The sequence below is a fragment of the Myotis yumanensis genome, unplaced genomic scaffold (genome assembly GCF_028538775.1).
Source record: "Myotis yumanensis isolate MYYU_CA2020_CCGP unplaced genomic scaffold, mMyoYum1.0.hap1 SCAF_1, whole genome shotgun sequence".
NCBI classification, from domain to species: domain Eukaryota; kingdom Metazoa; phylum Chordata; class Mammalia; order Chiroptera; family Vespertilionidae; genus Myotis; species Myotis yumanensis.
This window is the reverse complement of record NW_027223752.1, coordinates 141,258,377-141,279,101: the sequence shown is the minus strand read 5'-3', so window position 1 is coordinate 141,279,101 and position 20,725 is coordinate 141,258,377. Positions and strand designations below refer to the sequence as shown.

Below are 20,725 nucleotides of genomic sequence, written 5' to 3'. Positions count from 1 at the left end.
GAGAATATATCAGAAGGACCAAGTGAAGAGTATATTTAAGACTATGAATTTGCAAAGAGCTTTCGACATTTAGGAATTTTAAAAAACAACATGAATCATTTCTACCCATTCAAATTCAATAAAAAGCCCTTCTTAAACAGGAGGCTACAATAAGTACATCCTTGGAAGATAATTTTAAAAACTGACTTAAAGAGCTATGTCATAGTCTATGAAATTCTTCTTGTTTGTAAGCTTTCAGTGCCAAACAAAAGTTTTATCTCCTGAACAAATCAAATATTTATTATATCACCATTAAAATATCAATAAAACTTAAGTAATTTTCATTGAACTCACGGACCCTGGAAAGAAACATTTCTTCTAATCTTATTGTTTGGCTGTTGAAACAGGCCAGTGACAAATGACTTAGGTAGGGTTCCATGGATAAAGAATAGAGGGACGTAGGTCTTGCCTTCTAGTTATGTGGTCTTTCAACTATAACTGGTCATGATGGCATTTTTTAAAAGCTAATTGCTTTATTCAATTTGCACACTTACTTTCTTATTAAATTTAGTCAAATTCGTGGCCACATAAAAGTTAATTGATAACATGAAAAATATTACTTATCAATAATATCCTTTTAACCGTCTAAAAGAGATTTCATATGTAATGTGTAAGAATACATGGTATATAACATTAACCAGAGAAAATAGAATTTTTAAACAATTCAAACAATTGTCTTATTTCTAAATGCATTATTTAATTTACCAAGGCAATTACCATAGATTTAATGAAAAAAAAATCAAAAGCCTATGTTATCTCAAGCTAGAATTTTGTAGTATCCTACCATGTTTAATCAAATAATCTATAATAACAAAAGCGTAATATGCTAATTAGACCAGACATCCTTCTGGATGTCCTTCTGGACAACCTTCCGGATGAAGCAGGGGCTGCAAGGGAAGCCCTGGTCCTGGGTGCCTACCGGCAGCCGGGGGAAGAAAGGCCTACATTGCACGAGTTTCGTGCATCGGGCCTCTAGTGCTTATATAATCATTAACTCCATAGATGTAAGGAAAACAATAGTATGTTTTAGTTATAAATACTTGTATAGTAGAAAGCCATTTAATCTTTCTAAAAACAAATAAAATTCTCATAAAAGAATTATGACTACATCTGTAAGAAGAAAATGAACGAATTATCAAATGAATTAATTACTAAAAATAGTCAACACAGACATAAAAATGTCTTGCTAAGTTTAATAACAGAAATCATTATGGAACTACTTACTTTTAAATATTCACTTCCCTACTTAGGAAGTACCCGTGGCATGAAGTGTAAATTTTAATCTCTGCCTCAGGACACTAGACGCTCTATAAAATCTGACACCAACCTACTTTCCAGTGTTATCCGCCTATGCTTTTCTTTCTTTTTGGTACTCCTCCCTTATGTTTCACATCCCAGACTACGTTTTACTTTTTCTGAGAAGCTCTCCTGGTCCTCTCTCATGGCCAATTGACCACTTTTCTTTCCTATTGAAGCATTTTTTATAGCCTCTCTTTGACTCTTCATGTATTATCTCTTAATTACTTCTTGACACCTCTGGTTCTTCCACTAGGAAGTTTGCTGGTTGACTAGCTAGATGAATAGATGTATGGACGGAGGGTAGGTGGATCACAGGGCATCAGAAACAACTCGTTTTAAGAATGTTTTGGCAATGCCATCACCACTCTTGGTTCTGTGGCTCATCTCTCACTCCACCCTATTCTCTGTCAACATGGAACACAGGGAACTGACTGCAATGATAGTTCTTACACATGGATGGGAGCTCCACAACTTCAGGACTAAAAACTACTCTGGCATGGCTTGACCCAAAAGATAAAAAAGATCCTCATCACCCAGGAATTATACCCCTGACCTGCTTTCTTAATTCCCATGCCATAGTTGCCATCGCCACATAAATTAATAAATAAAACTGTTTAGATGCAGAATTTAATTTTAAAAGCAAATTAAAAAGCAATAGGAGAGTTGTCCATCAATAGATGAATGAATAATGAAGATGTGGTACATATATACAATAGAATATTACTAATCCATAAAAAAGGACATTTGCAACAACATGGCTAGACCTAGAGGGTATTATGCTAAGGGAGATAAGTCACAGAAAGACAAATATTATATAATCTCACTTAGTCATATGTATAATATAACATACATTACAAACAAATAAAACCAGGAATAAACTCACAGATGCAGAGACAAAACTGGTGGCTGCCAGAGGGGAGTAGATCAGAGATGGGCAGAAAGGAGAAGGGAATTAAAAAGTACAAACTCCCCATTATTAGATAAGTCACAGGGATGTAATGTACAGCATAGGGAATAGAGTCAATATTCTAATAACTTTGTACAGTAACAAATGGTTACTAGACTTATTGTGGTGATCACTCTGCAAGGTATATATAAATGTTAATTCACTATGTTGTACACCTGAAACTAATATAATATTTTATGTCAACTATAAATCAAAATAAATTTTTAAAGCAATATAAGAGTTAATATAAGTTAGATAAGTCTTTGTTTAATTTCTGACATACATCACTAGCTTACTAGATCCTTGAAGGCATTGGATATTTGAAAGACTGGGTCTTGTTCATATACCCCGGCACAGTTTCTTATACATAACAACTGTTTCACAAGATCAATACAAAGAGAATCATATTCTATCACAATTTATCAATCATGTCAAGTCAAACATGTATCCACATCTTACCAAGTTACTGTTTAGGCCGATCCACACAGGTTCATTAAATGCTTGCATTTGCATCCATGCAAATGCGTTACTATAGGGATCTAGAATGCTAGCCATAAGAGACGTGTGAAGCTTGCAATAATTTTCTGCTTCATGCCATTGTAACTTTAGCTTCGTGAGAGAATAGCTACTTTCACCATACTTAATAAAGCCATCTGTTGGAACTGTTGCTGGAGAATTATGCAAGGAAGAGTCTGGAGTACAAAGATTAATTTCATTAGTATTATCAATAATCATTACTTGAGTGCCATCACTACACATCTACTATATTTCATACATCATAAAAACAATCGGAATAGCACAAATCCAAACCATTGGGTGTTAAAAATATTTTCATGAGCCATTTCACACCTAAAACAAAGCTCTATTTTTAGTCAGTGTGCCTGATTGAATTAAATAATTTCCAAACTGGGAGAAAAAAATGGCGGAGGCTTAGACGGACGTGTTGGTCCTTCGTCCCGGAGCAGATAGGGGCGAGCAGCTGAAACGGGTAACAACCAGCCCGATCAAGCTGGGGAGGTTCAGCTGAGAGACAGTCTGCAGCCAGGAAAGACAGAGAACTCCTGAAAAATGCGGATGGTTAGAGATTGAGGCTGAAACTTCCCCCTGGGCGCCAGCGCAGCGGCGAGACCACGCCATCTTGGGAAGCGGTTACCTACCGGCATCCAGAGATCGGCTACTAACCCAGCGGCTACTAACCCGGAGGCGGCAACTTGCGGGCGGCGCGACTGCGGGAGCCCAGAGGAGGCCTGCGCCCCTCCACGGAGGGGCGGACACTCCTGGGCGGCCAGCAGAGGCACAGCGACCACGCCATCTTGGGAAACAGAGCTGCTTGAGACTAGGATCCTGGCCTCAGCACCACCCAGTCTGATCTCAGACGCATACCAGGACCCTGCAGCCACTGGGGACAGAGACCTGTGACCACAGCTACAGACCTGCAGACACGGAAAGTTCGGAGATCCCTGCTGCAGATCCGTGAGTAGCAGAGCCCATCCCCCCTTCCCCCAGGATCGCGGGCAGTGCCAGAGTAACTAACTGATAGACCTACCCCTTGCCGGGGCCTCAGCGCTGCAGAAACTTTGGCCTGAAAGTGCGCGAGCACCTTAGAACTGATCCTATGCGCACTTCGGGCTTCAGAGCCCTGGGCTGGGAGCAAAAACGCGCACAGCACCAGGAACTAATCCTGTGCGCACTGCTGGCATCAGAGCCCTGGACTGGGAGCAAAAACGCGCACAGCACCAGGAACTAATCCTGTGCGCACTGCTGGCATCAGAGCCCTGGGCTGGGAGCAAAAACGCGCACAGCACCAGGAACTAATCCTGTGCGCACTGCTGGCATCAGAGCCCTGGGCTGGGAGCAAAAACGCGCACAGCACCAGGAACTAATCCTGCGCGCACTGCTGGCATCAGAGCCCTGGGCTGGGAGCAATCGCGCGAACGGGAGTTTGTCCGCCTATCACAGGCCCAGAAACCCCGTTTCTCAGGGCAGGAGGCAGCACCAAGCACCAGTGACTTGACTGTGTTTCTTATCACCTGCGCCTGAGATCCTGATTTCCTGTGCATTCATACTAAGAGCCAGTGAATCCAATTCCTGGTGCAAGGGCACACAGGGACCCTGATTCTCAAGGTGAGGTTGCGCGAAGCAACAGAGACTCTGATACTGAACTCTTGGGGAACTCTGACTCCTGGCGCAAGCTAGGGGGCTCTGCTCTGGTGCTAAACACGCGTCAGGGGGGCCTCTATTTCAGCACAGTGCAGGCAGGGTCCCTAATTCTAAGGGCACGCGCGAGGCCACATTGAGTGTTGGCAACACTGACACAGAGCGAGCCTGGTTCCCACCAACCAACAACAACCACACATCTTAGTGTCAGAGCTCTTCAGTGACACTAGGGTGGTGGGAGCCTCCCACTGCGCACGGCCCAGGCCCACGCAACTCAACCTTTGAACCATCAGGAGATAATCAGAATGAAGAGACGACACAATACCCAGAGGAAAGACAATGAAGAATCACCAAGAAAGGAAATTAATGAAGCTGAAGCGTGCAACATGACAGAAAAAGAATTCAGAATGATGGTTGTACAATTCATTCACCGGATGGATGAGAAAATCAACAACCTATGCAAGAATCAGGAAGAAATGAAAAGTGATATAGCTACAATCAAAAACACCATGGAAAGTTTCAACAGCAGACTAGAAGAAGCAGAAGACTGAATTAGTGAGTTAGAAGATAAGGCAGAGAAACAAGCTCAATCTGAACAGCAACTGGAGAAAAGAATTAAAAAACAGGAGGAGAGCCTAAGGGAGCTTCAGGACAACATGAAACGAAGTAACATACGCATAATAGGGCTGCAAGAAGGACAAGAAGAGCAGCAAGGATTAGAAAATCTATTTGAAGAAATAATGACAGAAAACTTCCCAGATATGGGGAAGAAAAAAGTTACACAAATACAGAGAGTCCCAGGCAAGATGAACCCCAAAAGACCGACACCAAGACACGTCATAATAACGATGGCAAATGTACAAGACAAAGAGAGAATCTTAAAGGCTGCAAGAGAGAAACAGAGAGTTACCTACAAAGGGTCCCCCATCAGATTATCAAACGATTTCTCAACAGAAACACATCAGGCCAGAAAAGAATGGACGGAAATCTACAAAGTGATGCAAAGCAAAGGACTGAATCCAAGAATACTCTATCCAGCAAGGCTATCATTCAAAATTGAAGGGGAAATAAGAAGCTTCACAGACAAAAAAAGTCTAAGGGAGTTCATCACCACCAAGCCAGCAATGCAAGAAATGCTAAAGGGACTGGTGTAAAAAGAAGAAATAAAAAGCCCAGAAAGAAAGCAGCCACAAAAAAATAGAAATGGCTACAAACAAGTACCTTTCAATAATAACTTTAAATGTAAATGGACTAAATGGCCCAATCAAAAGATATCGAGTGGCTGAATGGATAAAAAAACATGACCCATACATTTGCTGTCTACAAGAGACCCACCTCATTAGAAGGGACTCACACAGACTGAAAGTGAAGGGATGGAAAAATATCTTTCAGGCAAATGGAAATGAAAAAAAAGCTGGGGTAGCAATACTTATATTCGACAAAATAGACCTCAAAGTGAAGGCCATAACCAGAGATAAGGAAGGCCACTTCATAATACTAAAGGGATCAATACAACAAGAGGATATAACCCTGATAAACATATATGCACCCAATGCAGGAGCACCCACATACATAAGAAAACTCCTGGAAGGTATCAGGGGAGAGATCGACAACAATACAATCATAGTAGGGGACTTTAATACACCACTAACATCACTGGATAAATCCGCTAGACAAAAACTCAGCAAAGAAACAGCAATCCTAAATGACTCACTAGATCAGATGGACTTAATTGACATCTTCAGAACACTTCACCCCACAGCTGCGGAATATACATTCCTCTCAGGTGCTCATGGGACATATTCAAAAATAGACCACATATTGGGTCACAAGCAAAGTCTCCACAAATTCAAGAAGATTGAAATCATAAAAAGCATCTTCTCAGACCACGATGGCATAATGTTAGAAATAAACCACAATAAAAACAACCCAAAATACTTAAACACTTGGAAGCTGAATAGCATGTTATTAAATATTGATTGGGTTACCGATGACATCAAAGAAGAAATTAAAAACATCCTGGACACTAATGACAATGAAAACACAACAATCCAAAACCTCTGGGACACAATGAAAGCAGTCCTGAGAGGGAAGTTTATAGCTCTACAGGCCTACCTCAAAAAACAAGAAAAAATGGTAGTTAATCATCTAACTCTACAACTCAAAGAATTAGAAAGAGAGCAACAAGAAAAGCCCAGAGTGAGCAGAAGGAAGGAGATAATAAAGATTAGAGCAGAAATCAATGAAATAGAGACCAAAAAAACAATACAGAAAATCAATGAAACCAAGAGCTGGTTCTTTGAAAGGATAAACAAGATTGACAAACCCCTAGCCAGGCTCACCAAGAAGCAAAGAGAGAGGTCCCAAATAAACCAAATCAGAAATGATAGAGGCGAAATAACAACAGACCCCAAAGAAATACAAATGATTGTTAAACAATACTACGGACAACTCTACTCCAACAAACTAGACAACCTGGAGGAAATGGACAAATTCCTAGAAAAATACAACATTCCAAAACTCAATCAGGAAGAATCTAAAAATCTCAATAGGCCAATAACGATGGAAGAAATTGAAGCAGTCATCAAAAAGCTTCCAGCAAACAAAAGCCCAGGACCAGACGGCTTCTCAGGGGAGTTTTACCAAACTTTTAAGGAAGAACTGAAACCTATTCTCCTCAGATTACTACAAAAAGTCCAAGAGGATGGAACACTTCCAAGCACATTCTATGAAGCTAGCATCACCCTAATACCAAAACCAGGTAAAGACAACACAATGAAAGAGAATTACAGGCCAATATCCCTCATGAACATAGATGCCAAAATCCTCAACAAAATCTTAGCAAATCGGATCCAGCAGTACATCAGAAGGATCATACACCATGACCAAGTAGGATTTATCCCAGGGATGCAAGGATGGTACAACATCCGTAAATCAATAAACGTGATACATCACATAAACAAATTGAAAGAAAAAAACCACATGGTCATATCAATTGATGCAGAAAAAGCATTTGACAAAATCCAACACCCATTTTTGATAAAAACTCTCAGCAAGGTGGGAATAGAAGGATCATACCTCAACATAATAAAAGCCATATATGACAGGCCCACAGCCAACATCATACTCAATGGACAAAAACTAACACCATTTCCCCTAAGAACAGGAACAAGACAGGGATGTCCACTCTCTCCACTCCTGTTCAACATAGTCCTGGAAGTATTAGCCATTGCAATTAGACAAGAAGAAGAAATAAAAGGCATCCAAATTGGAAAAGAGGAAGTAAAACTGTCCTTATTTGCAGATGACATGATATTATACATACAGAACCCTAGAGACTCCATCAAAAAACTACTAGACTTAATACATGAATTTGGCAATGTAGCAGGATACAAAATTAACCCCAAGAAATCCGAGGCATTTCTATATACCAATAGTGAACTTTCAGAAAGAGAGATTATAAAAACAATCCCATTTACCATCGCACCCCAAAAATTAAGATACCTAGGAATAAACTTAACTAAAGAGGTAAAAGACCTCTACTCAGAAAACTATAGGACGTTGAAAAAAGAGATAGAGGAAGACATAAACAGATGGAAGAACATACCATGTTCTTGGATTGGTAGAATCAACATCATTAAAATGTCCATATTACCCAAAGCAATCTATACATTCAACGCACTTCCCATTAAAATACCAATGGCCTTCTTCAAGGATCTAGAACGAACTCTCCAAAAATTCATCTGGAATAAAAAAAGACCCCGAATAGCTGCAACAATCCTGAGAAAGAACAAAGTAGGTGGGATCTCAATGCCAGATATCAAGCTGTATTACAAAGCCACTGTTCTCAAAACTGCCTGGTACTGGCACAAGAACAGACATATAGATCAGTGGAATAGAATAGAGAGTCCAGAAATTAGCCCGAACCAATATGCTCAATTAATTTTTGACAAAGGAGGCATGAACATACAATGGAGCCAAGATAGTCTCTTCAATAAATGGTGTTGGGAAAATTGGACAGATATATGCAAGAAAATGAAACTAGAGCACCAACTTACACCATACACAAGAATAAACTCAAAATGGATAAAGGACTTAAATGTACGACAGGAAACCATAAAAACTCTAGAAGAATACAAAGGCAGCAAAATCTCAGACATATGCCAAAACAATTTCTTCACTGATACAGCTCCTAGGGCAGTTGAAACTAAAGAGAAACTGAACAAATGGGACTACATCAAAATAAAAAGCTTCTGCACAGCAAAAGAAACCATCAACAAAACAACAAGAAAACCCACCTCGTGGGAAAACATATTTGCCAACGTCATATCTGATAAGGGCTTAATCTCCAAAATTTATAGGGAACTCATACAACTTAACAAAAAGAAGATAAACAATCCAATCAAAAAATGGGCCAAGGATCTAAATAGACACCTTTCAAAAGAGGACATTCAGAAAGCCAAGAGACATATGAAAACATGCTCAAAGTCACTAATCATCCGAGAGATGCAAATCAAAACAACAATGAGGTACCATCTCACACCTGTCAGAATGGCCATCATCAACAAATCAACAAACGACAAGTGCTGGAGAGGATGTGGAGAAAAAGGAACACTTGTGCACTGCTGGTGGGAATGCAGACTGGTGCAGCCACTATGGAAGGCAGTATGGAGGTTCCTCAAAAAATTGGAAATGGAACTCCCATTTGACCCTGTGATACCACTACTAGGAATATATCCCAAGAAACCAGAAACACCAATCAGAAAGGATATATGCACCCCGATGTTCATAGCAGCACAATTCACCATAGCTAAGATCTGGAAACAGCCTAAGTGCCCATCAGTAGATGAATGGATTAGAAAGCTGTGGTACATCTACACGATGGAATACTATGCTGCTGTAAAAAAGAAGGAATTCTTACCATTTGCAACAGCATGGATGGAACTGGAGAGCATTATGCTAAGTGAAATAAGCCAGTCAATGAAGGAAAAATACCACATGATCTCACTCATTCATGGATAATAAAGACCATTACAAACTTTTGAACAATAATAGATACAGAGGCAGAGCTGCCTCAAACTGATTGTCAAACTGCAGTGGGAATGCCAGGGAGGGTTGGGGGGGAGGGGGGAGGGGATTAAGAGATCAACCGAAGGACTGGTATGCATCCATATAACCATAACTAATGGACATAAGACACTGGGGGGTAAGGGAGGGCAGGGGTCTGTCAAGGGCGGGGGGGAAAAAAGGACACTTATGTAATACACTTTGTAATACTTTTAGCGAAAAAAAAAAAAAAAAAAAAAAAGAAAAGAAAAAAAAATAATAATTTCCAAACTGTATTTAGAATATTAAGGTAATTATAAAATTAAGTTTCTAAATTAAAAAAAAAGCTTGCAAACTGAATGAGATATAGTATCTGGGTGAAATAAATGACACAGTTTAATCCCATCAATTAAATAATATCTATCATCCTATCATTCCTAATCTTTATTTTTCCATGTTGGTCAAATTTCAAGGTCAAGAACAGTCTTCCTCTTCCTCCCCTACTGTTCCACTCTATCCATGAATTTGCATCTATTTGTATCTCAGTGAGCCCTCCCGTGAGTAACACCCCTTCAAGAGACAGGTTTAAGTTCTGGAATAAAGCCATACATGAGCGCCTGCTTCATTTACCCTTGATCTCAGGATCAAGCTGTCCCTACTCGTGACTTCCTGTGCCTGTCACCCAGCAGCCCATATCTTATCCAAAATGACTTGGGGACTGGAGCCCTTTTAAGTCAGAATCATTTTGGCTTTCTGAACTTCCCTCTTCCATCTTCAGAGTTGAGTAGTTGGCAGTTGATATTGTGTGTCCTGCAAAGGCTAAAATATTTACAATTTGTTTCTTTACATGAAAAGCTTGCCAAGCTCTGGTCTAGGGTTCTAGATAACCGTGCCTATAGGTTTTGTCTTGGCCACTTTTCTGCCTGTTCCACTGTGTATCAGCCCAACCTACCATCTGCCTTGTTCTGCTCTACACAAAGGCCAAACTTTCTTGTGATTACACTGGGAAGGCAACAACTCCAATTCAGCAGGTGGCAGCAGCTTCCTCTTTCTTCTGTTGTTGCTGCCACCTTGTGTTGGTAGAATATCATTAAACCAAGAGACCTAGGCCAGGGTCCCTAAAATGTTACATTTCCCAGCTTGGGTTTGTCTTAAACGTTGTTGGGAAATTTTTGGGTCACAAAAAGTAGAAAAGGAGGCTTGAGATAGAGAAAAACAGCAACAACAATAACTAGACAACTTTGCTCATCTGTCCAATTTGCTTGTTTATGAAAAACTTATTTTAAAAAATCTAAAATATTGAGAGGCTAGATTGTGGGCAATATTTTATCTTCTTTATATATTTTGTATTTTATAAATTTTCAACAGAGAACATATGTATTTTAAAAGTTTTTTATTTACATATGTTTTATATTTTTTATTCATATATTTGTATATGTTATATATAGAGAGAGATTTTGAAAAATATGATAAATGAGGACACTATCATCCTAACCCCACCATTCAAATATAGCCACTATTCTTATTTTCATTGTCTTTATTTAAAAGGGAGTTCATAGCGTCTTGTTTTGTTTTCCATAATTGACAGTCTATAAAATGTTATGGTCTGCCTTTTTCACTTTAATACTTTAACACCTTTCCTTAAGCCTAAATCTTCAAAAATATTTTCATTGTTGGCAAATACTCTATCACTTACATTTATAATAACAAGAAAAAAGATTTTAAGTAAGCATGGGAATCATCATTCACTCCTAGAAGGAGCCTCTTCTCTTTGCCCAAATAGCAGAGGCACAGATGGCATTACTGGGCCTAAGACTCTGGTCCTGTGGGGCACAGTGTAGAGAGAGAAGGGACATGGCCTCTTTTTTTATAGTACAGGTGTTTAATTAAATTGTAATCATTAATGCAATAGCTGCCTCAATTTCGTTCAGATAATAAAAAATGATGACATAATGATAGTTTAAAGCCGATGCAATCGCAATTCTACAAGCTAATTAAGAGTGAAACTAGAAGACTATTAAAAATCGCAAAAAAGATAACATGTTATAGTGCTTAAAGTTTCTGTAACTGTTGGTGAGGCTTACAGCTAAATCTGGTACAGAATTCTTAATGACATTGAAAGAGTTCTTTTCTCAGCCCCATGGTACATATGGGTACTTTGATTCCGGAAGAAACTGGCTTGGGGATTAATAAAGGTTAGAATGTCTGCAATACTTTTCAATCATCAGCAAGTACCTGAAGTGATTTTCAGTCATCATCGGCATTACTCAGAGCTGGTGCTAGTTCCCTGATTCCCCAGGAAGTAGAAAAACATTTTAGTTCTGGAAGAAGTACCCTTTAACTCAAACTGATCCCCCAAGAGCTGTACTTAGGATGACAGCAAACCCCACCTCAACCCTTATCTCTAGTTGATTTTCTTAATTTCTGGCATTCTTCTTGTGTAGCTAGACATTTTTATTCCAGCTTCGCCAGAAAGCAAAATGCGTATAACCATAATCTTGAATCTCAGTAAATATCCACATACTCTGTTTTATTTTCATTTAACTATAGTCAGGCTTTCTAAACTGACAAAAGGAACACAAGTCATGTAGCTACATTTTTTAAGAAAGAGAACATATATGTATATATTATGTTTTGTGTCCCTGTTTATCAAATTATGCAAGTTGAAATGAGACATTCTTACTCTTTGTTTTTACAAACAAGTAGGCAAACATCCCAAGTTTCTAACAAAATTAGAAAGAGTTTTAACTTCACGTTTAATCCGCACAAAACTTTCTGGTAATGGAAGAGAGGGCACACTCATGATTTACAGAAAATATCACCCATTTTGTCTGCCACAGGCACGCACGGATTACAGTGAGAATCAAACCCGCCGGGGTGTAAGGGGATCCTTTTTTAAAAATAAGGCTTTAGTTTTCAGAGCAGTTTAAGGTTCCCAGGAAAAAAAAAAACGAGGGGGTCATTAAAAAAAACATATTTAAAAGCTCCAGCTCTTACAGGTGGGGAGACCGTAGAACTCACCGGGATGTGTCTGGCATATGTAGCCTCGCTTACTGTCACAGGTGTCGTCCATCCACTTTCCTGCCTCCTTAGACTTCGTTCCAATGATAACAACACAGTCAGCCTGCATATTTAGGGAGGGGGAGAGTGGGAACCAAAAATTATTTAAATCAATTCATTATTAAGCCAAAACTCCAAGTTTTAACATTGTCCTCATTCATTTACAGCAAGTTCAATTCATCCCTATTTTCCATGCCCTGCCCCAACTTTCCAGGTGGATCCCTCACAATGAACTCTTGCTATTTAACTGAAAAATCAAATAGAGTTGGATACATTTTAGATACAGTTCCGAGGAACTCTGCTCTCAGAAATTTCATTAATTTCTATATCCACAGCTAATATCGCTATGGTTGTCTTCTCCACCTCCCTGCCTCCACCCTCACTATCCCAAGAGTCTTGACTGTTAGGAACCCCCAATCCTGTATTTCAAAGGTTCTTCCCTCATCTCCATCTCCCTTCCGTATTTCTCTTCCATCATCCTAGTTCAGAATCTCTGGCGTAGTCCTGAAAACCTGTATACAATAAGCAGGTTTCCACCACAAAATGCATATGGAAAGTTCTCTCCCACTCTCTTTATCAAACTGTATTTCACCTTTCCATTTTTCAAGTCCTGAAACTGTAACATCACCATACATGTGTTTCGATTTCTTTCTCCTTTTTTTTGAAATATAAATTTTTAGACACTCTAAGAACAAGTCTAGGAATAAAATCAACAACAAGTAGCAATGCTTTTTAACTAAAGGGTGAGATTACTGATTTTGTTTGTGTTGTTTCTGCTTTTCTTTATGTTCTAAAAAACACTTGTACAATAATAATTTGTTTTTGCTTTACTTGAAATTCACCTCTCGTCTCAGAAATCTTGCTAAGCAAAACCTATCCCACTCCATTCTACTTTAATTTCTTCAGTAAGTTTTCAGGCCTCATTAATGTAAAGAGGAGTCAAAGGACTTCTCCACAGAAAATGACTTACCCGTCACCAAAATGTACCCACTCTGCAAATTAATTCTCATAAAGAAGTCATTTTGATCAGATCATTTTCCTGCTCAAGCCTTTCCCAAGGCATTTAAATTTCTCTAAATTCTGTTTTCCACCTTTCAAAGCTTACTCCTATTTCTTTTTTTGCATAAAACCCCTGCTATATCCAAACCACGTATTCCTGAACACACCTACCTTGTGCCTTTCTCTGGAAGACTTTACTCACCTTGCCCACCTAACAGGGCCTTCCCCATCCTCCCACCAAGTGCCCCTCGCATTACGTTTGAAACTTCTCGAGGAAAAGACCCCTAGCGATTCTTTCTCATATTCCTTCCCTCCACTCAGTGAAGGGCTCCACGGGTAAGTGTTGACTAATTAAACCAGTCCATCCAATAGTCAATTCCTTTCCTCCAAACTACTACCTGCTTTAGAGCTGGTGCTAATTATGCACTTGCATTTCTTTGCTGTCTTTTTTCTTACATAATACTTGTGGTCTAGCTTCAGTGTGAGCTTCTTTAAGAACAAAATCTTAATGTTTTTCACAATGCTCAGCGCGGTGTTTAACACTGATTAGTTGACTGTTCGATGATATGAGATTAAAAGCAGTAAAATAAAGAAGCAATCTTCTGTCTCTTAGGTTATTGTACTAAAGTCCTTAGCACCGTGTTTGGCACATAGTAAGCATTCTACAAACATTCGCTCAGTAATGATGATGGGGAGGAAGAGGACATCGTTAGAAGTAGTAGTAGCTTCCAGACTACACCCCAAACACTACACCAGCTTCAGGAGTTCGGGGCAGCTGCTAACGCTGGGTCCCAGTTCCCTCCTGCCTATCACCGAGGCCAGTGATGGCGAACCTATGACACGCGTGTCAGAGGTGACACGCGAACTCATATTTTTGGTTGATTTTTCTCTGTTAAATGGCATTTAAATATATAAAATAAATATCAAAAATATAAGTCTTTGCTTTACTATGGTTGCAAATATCAAAAAATTTCTATATGTGACACGGCACCAAAGTTGAGTTAGGGTTTTTCAAAATGCTGACATGCTGAGCTCAAAAGGTTCGCCATGACTGACTAGGCTCACCATGGAGCTGGCTTTCCTTGTCCCTCACTGCTGCCACCCTCACACTGAAGAGTTCTTAGCTGAATCTGTACCCCTTCTTTCATGGCTGGCTTGGTCTGAAACAGTTCAAATCTGCAAGAATGAATCAGACCAAGAAGCACTCTGGTTGATTTTTCTCAGATTAATCGAGAATATGATGACTTTAAACAAACTGATAGGGTATAGAGAGCTGACTTGAAAGTGATATTTACATCTTCATACGAAAGACTGCTCCTTCTTCCGCCGGGGTAACCTTTCCCCCAGTTGGTGTAGTGAACTCCTCGCCCATCCGTCCACAGGAACGTATGCTCTGAGTTGACATCATTCAGCCCAATCCAGGCATTAAAAGTGGAATCTTTCATATGATAGGTAAGAAATGCTGAAAGAAAGTATCACAAGATAATTTGTAATTTCGGCGGGAAATACTGAAAATATGGAAAATATTCAAAATACATTAATTTAAAAATATCAAGCATGTGAACAGTGTCTTCATTATTATTTAAAAGTGCATACCATGAAAACACACGCTTTCTAACCTTGCATTGTGTTATTGCTTCAGCTCGGGACTTTAAAAAGTTTCATACAATAGAAGTCGAGGTTTTATCTGGGCCACTACAGACAGCTGCACAGGTTGTGCCCTGCCCAAGGGCCCTGGGGCCCTGGGACAAGGGAGCCTAAAGTCTGCCCCACCCCCCGATCTGCGTTGCAGCTGCCGACAAGCCTGCAGAAGAGGTACATTTTCCTAATTCATGCCCTGTCACCTGAGTTAGCAGACATCCTGATTCCAGAAATAAAATAATCTGATTAGAACGACTAGGCACAGAGAGGGCTCTTCATCCAGAAAAGTTTTTTCAATGAACACTATTTATCAAAACAAGACACTTTGGACTGTCAAATGATCACATGCCTTGCCAAACCAGAAGAGCTGCCCAACTGGAACGCGCCCTGGGCAGCCAACTCCTAGGGCTCAGCAGCTGTCCAGGGAGTGTGCTTGGACCCAGAGGGCACCCTGATGCTAAGCACTCACATGATGAGGAGAGAGCTAGAAAAATTCAACGGATGTAGAACAAATATGGCCTCTTGTATCCTTATCAATCCCGGGGCAGAAGGGATGGTGGAAAATATCCAGAAGCAGTAAAAGGCTTCAATGTGCAAGCGCCCCTCCCGCCTCCCTGAGGCCTCCCCACGTTTCCCACAGCAGCTATCTTCTGGGCCGGGAACACCTGCCGGCACCTGTGGGCGCCTCGGCGGATACGCACCAATTCCACAGAACAACAATTTCTAAATATTTATGTGCAAACACGACTCCTGAGTGCAAATAGAAAACTGAATGACTAAGCACTAAAGTTACTAATAGAAAATGCAAAATACAGAGAAGCCTGCAGAGGCACAATTATCTGTTTATTCAAGAACAAACAATTCCGCCCTAACAGGTTCGGCTCCATGGAGAGAGCGTCAGCCTGCGGACTGAAGGGTCCCAGGTTTGATTCCGGTCAAGGGCATGCACCTTGGTTGCCGGCACATCCCCAGTAGGGGGTGTGCAAGAGGCAGCTGATTAATGTTTCTAACTCTACATCCGTCTCCCTTCCTCTCTGTAAAAAATCAATAAAATATATATTTTTTTAAAAAAGAACAAACAATTCCATAGAAAGCCCATTGCTCCGTGATTACTCTTTTGCAGAGTAGTAGATGCTCAGGAATGTGCCTATTTTTCAATTAATTAAAGGTTAAAAAAATTGTTTTGTCTTCTAACATTTTTCAGAGAGAGAGAGAGGAGAGCATGGGTAGATATTTATTTTAGTTTTATTTCCTAAAGAAGATCATAACTTTTACCCTATCCCCAACTCAAAATTAAATGTGGAAAAGCTCTACTGCCAATATTTCAGCACTGACTTTTTTTTTTCTGCCAAAAACCACAATAAGAATTCAACAACGTGTGCCTGTTTTGCCAGGAATAATGTTATTTTATGTGAAAATTGTTTCCTTCTGCACATCTCTATTACCCAGGTTCTAATTTTGTTATGCCAGGAATCAGCCCTTTGTGGTTAAGAGAGGGATCAATTATTGTGTTCCTCTGCTGGGTAGCAAAGCCCAAAATGTGGTAGGCTAGTTGGAGAAATGTGGATATTATAGTCTTACAATTTTTTTATTGTATGCTATGGTTTGACCCTCTTGCTTTAGTGTCTGGCAAGTTACTGAACTTGTCAAAAGTGCTCAGGGAACGCGTGGTTGGTTTAGCATACAACGTGTTCCAAGAGAGCAGTCAGCACATCGACGGAGCAAAATGAGCATTTGGGAGGGTGCCAAACAGGGTCTAGTGTCTTTCTTTCTTCTTGTATTTTTTGAGATAATACCATTTATACAGAATGTGATTTTAGACGCCAAAGAATCTTGGGACCAAAAAGGAATTCAGAAATTACTCAGACCACATCTCTCACCTACAACATTGCATCCATTCACTTGTACAACAAACATTTATTGAGCTTCTTCCACACTATGTACTAGTCAATAGATAGGACTCTATGGCATCCATTTGAGTACCTTTCAGTTTAAGCGTTTTCACAGCCCTTTAGAGAACATGAAGCAGCCCATCCAATCAGTTCTAATTGCTAGAACGGTCTCCTAAGTTTAAGCCTAAATATATTTCCCTGTAACTGCCACTCATTGGTTCTAGGCCTTCCTTCTGGAACCACATAGGAGGATCCTTGAAAAGCCACATCCTCTCTTTTCTAGGCTGTGAAACCGGCGGGGCCTCTCAAACATTCCTCACTTGCCACTTGCTGTGGTTTCCAACCTTTCATCAGTTTAGTCACTTTCATCTGAATAACCTCCAGCTGGTCAACATCCTCCTTAAAGAGGCAAGTCACAAATTCAACCTAACATCTATTTCAGATAAGGTGGCTCGGAGAGGTCCATGCAGAAGTGGTCAAGCACCTTTCATCTGAGAGCAGTGAATTTTACAACCTGCCATATGGTTCGGGTATGTTTTCTCCTTCAGTGCTCTTCTTCAGAGCTCTGGCTTATCCTTATATTTTATCAAAATACATTTCTCAATTTATTCAAAGTTTATATTCCAAAATCAATTTTATTGCATTATAAGTTATGTGGTAACATGACTAGAAAAGCAGTAAATGGGAAATCAGCAATTTCTCATTTACTACTAGAACGACTCTATTGCTTTGCTTCTTTGGGGAGCAAGCTGGTTTGGTGGAAACAGAATGGGATGTAAACTGGGAGACCCAGCTTGATTCCCAACCCTATTGTTTACTCAGCAAGCTCCTGATTCCAGGTTCTCTGAACACCACTTTCCCACTCACAAAGTGGGGTAGTGATACCTGCTTCACAGAGTTGTTCTGACAATGAAGAGGGACTTATATGCAAAACAAGAGGCCTACTGCATGAATTCATGCATGGGTGGGGTTCCTCAGCCTGGCTGGTGATAGGGGCCAATTGGGGCCGGTCAGGGCCGGCGGGGAGGGGGGGGGGTGGGGTGGGGGGGGGGGGGACTGTGGGAGGTTCCCCACCACAGGAGGTTGGCTGTGGGAGTGCACTGACCACAAGGGGGCAGCTCCTGCATTGAGCATCTGCCCCCTGGTGGTCAGTACATATCATAGCTACCAGCTGGTCATCTGGTTGTCTGGTTATAACAGTCGCTTAGGCTTTGATATATATAGATGTCCAGCATGGTGCCTACAACTGAATAAAATAAAATAGTTCTCACTATGGACTTGATTTTTTTCCCCTTTCTACTTTTTCCTATTGAAAACCACAAACTCATTTTCAATCACAATCCTATATAATAAAAGGCTAATATGAAAATCGACCAAACGGCAGAACGACCGGTCGCTATGATGCTCACTGACCACCAGGGGGTAGATGCTCAATACAGGAGCTGCCCCCTGGTGGTCAGTGTGCTCCCACAGGGGGAGCGCTGCTCAGCCAGAAGCTGGGCTCACAGCTGGCAAACGCAGCAGTGGTGGCAGGAGCCTCTCCCGCCTCCACGGCAGCACTAAGGATGTCCGACTGCTGGCTTAGGCAGGGAGTGGACCTAAGCTGTCAGTCAGACATGCCCTGAGGGCTCCCAGACTGCGAGGGGGCACAGGCCAGGCTGAGGGATCCCTCTGAGTGCATGAATTTCATGCACTGAGTCTCTAGTATTCCATAATTTCATGAAAAAATTACATGTTCAAATGCATGATTGAATGTACAATGGCCTGCATACCTTGCTCTCTTTCATTGCGTATGGATACCAGATTCCCTCCAAATCCTATGCAAGCTTTTCGTGCCTCTTGCCATGTTTTTCTTTCTTGTTCAACAAATCCAAAGATTTTGAGACACTGGGATGAAAGGAAAAAAATCCAGTGATTAACTAAAGATACTACTAAAAAGTCTACTGAACTACATCAAAATTATTTATAAAGATTATAGCTAAATATAAATTCCCTCACAACCAAATAGAGATCTAAAATATTGAGTAAGTTTTATTACAAACTTTTTTTGCAAACCTCTTTTCTCTTTTTGGACAAAGGGTACAACCATTTGGACAATATATTCATATATACTCGTAATTTCCATAAAGAATTTGACATGGGAATCTCCACCAATTCTTGCCTAAAAATTACTAAAATGATGAAGTAAAGAAAAAGCTAATTTTCAGCTGAAAGATTTGCATTGCCACTCTCCATAGAAGAATCAGTGTCAAGATTGCAACTCATTTTTTCTCACCTTGTTGTTGTAGAAACTCCAACCTTCCTTGCAACCTCCTGGGGCCGGGGGCGTGGTAGGAATCACTGTGGCATTGATGCTGCTGTTATGTCGCTGGCAGATGAAGGGATTTGGATAACCACAATTAATGTCATTCCAAAGCCCTGGCAAAGAACAAAATAGTTAAATTAGATTTGCATGTTTAAAAATGCATATATACATATATATTTATATATATACATATATGAAAGGTTCTCAAAAGTGGTTTAGACTACAACCAAACTTTAATTCATGCAAGTGACTCAAAAAGCCAATGCAACATCCTTTCACTCTTTCACTTGAACTAATAATAGTTCAACTTTATAAAGAGCTTCCTATGAGCCATGTACACACTTGGAATTACAGATATAGTATCTAAATAGCCAGTCACAGCAAATGGTAATAATGTTATAACAAACTCTCTATATACCAAACATTTATTTAGTGTTTTAGAAGTATTATCTTGTTTAATTTTCTCAACAGATAGGTTCTATCTTTATTCCAATTTAGAAGACAAAGACTGGAGAGAGAGATAAAGGAGATAAACATTCTGGGTATTTTCTTCAAATAAGAACATAAAAAAATATTTCATAAGATGAGAAGTGAGATGATTGTGTAATTTAATAGAATAAATGTTAAGTACCCCTTTGCTTTAAAAATTCAATGATTAGATGGCTAAAATTAGAACTCTCCTTTATTCTCTCTTCTTTCTGACTTAATTGCACAACCTTCTACTTTTAGCCTAAGGAGGTAACAAATGACACATCACACCACAAGCCAAACTCAAGATACGTATATTGTCTACCTGAATTTGCATACATGACTACACAGTTTTCATCGTCATTTGCAAAATTGGGTTCACCTGGGGCCCAAGCCACAAAATTCACTTTGCTTTCATCCATCCAACTGGAAAACAAAATTCAGGCATTTAATAACAGTCCGATCATTAGAATAACTAGCTACACTACAGCCTAGTGGAGGGAACAGGCAAGTCAATCAAGATGAAGGAATCACAGGATCCTAAGCTAATAGAAGAGAGGATTCTAGAGAGCCGTTCTAGAGAGAGGGTCCTAGAGAGAGGTTCTAGAGAGACTAGCAAGAAAACCCCAAAGGTGGTTGGTGCTTCTGGTACATTGTGCTTCTGTGGCAACCTGATGCTTTGGCTAGTCTGCTTTCTTTGCCCTTCCTGGAAGAAGCTGCCTTTCGCCTTGAAGTGGGAGAAGAAATGGAGATGCCCATTACTTTGGAAGTGGGTCAGAGCAAAAATCCTCCCATAATACTTCTTTTTATTTTTTATAAACAGAAATTTATTTCTCACTGTCTGGAGGCTGAAAGTCCAAGATCAAAGCTCTG

The 20,725-nt window shown here is 40.1% G+C and overlaps 1 protein-coding gene across 1 annotated transcript in view; it reads right to left on the bottom strand.

Moving 5' to 3' along the window:
* MRC1 (mannose receptor C-type 1) overlaps window positions 1-20,725 on the bottom strand; it is a 102,027-nt gene that overhangs the window by 14,389 nt on the left and 66,913 nt on the right. The window contains exons 19-24 of the mRNA XM_070432422.1: window positions 20,178-20,278; window positions 19,355-19,497; window positions 18,852-18,966; window positions 14,842-15,008; window positions 12,509-12,611; window positions 2,744-2,976 (exon numbers count right to left, since the gene is read on the bottom strand). Coding sequence (XP_070288523.1) covers window positions 2,744-2,976; window positions 12,509-12,611; window positions 14,842-15,008; window positions 18,852-18,966; window positions 19,355-19,497; window positions 20,178-20,278 — 862 coding nt within the window. The remainder of the gene's footprint in view (window positions 1-2,743; window positions 2,977-12,508; window positions 12,612-14,841; window positions 15,009-18,851; window positions 18,967-19,354; window positions 19,498-20,177; window positions 20,279-20,725) is intronic.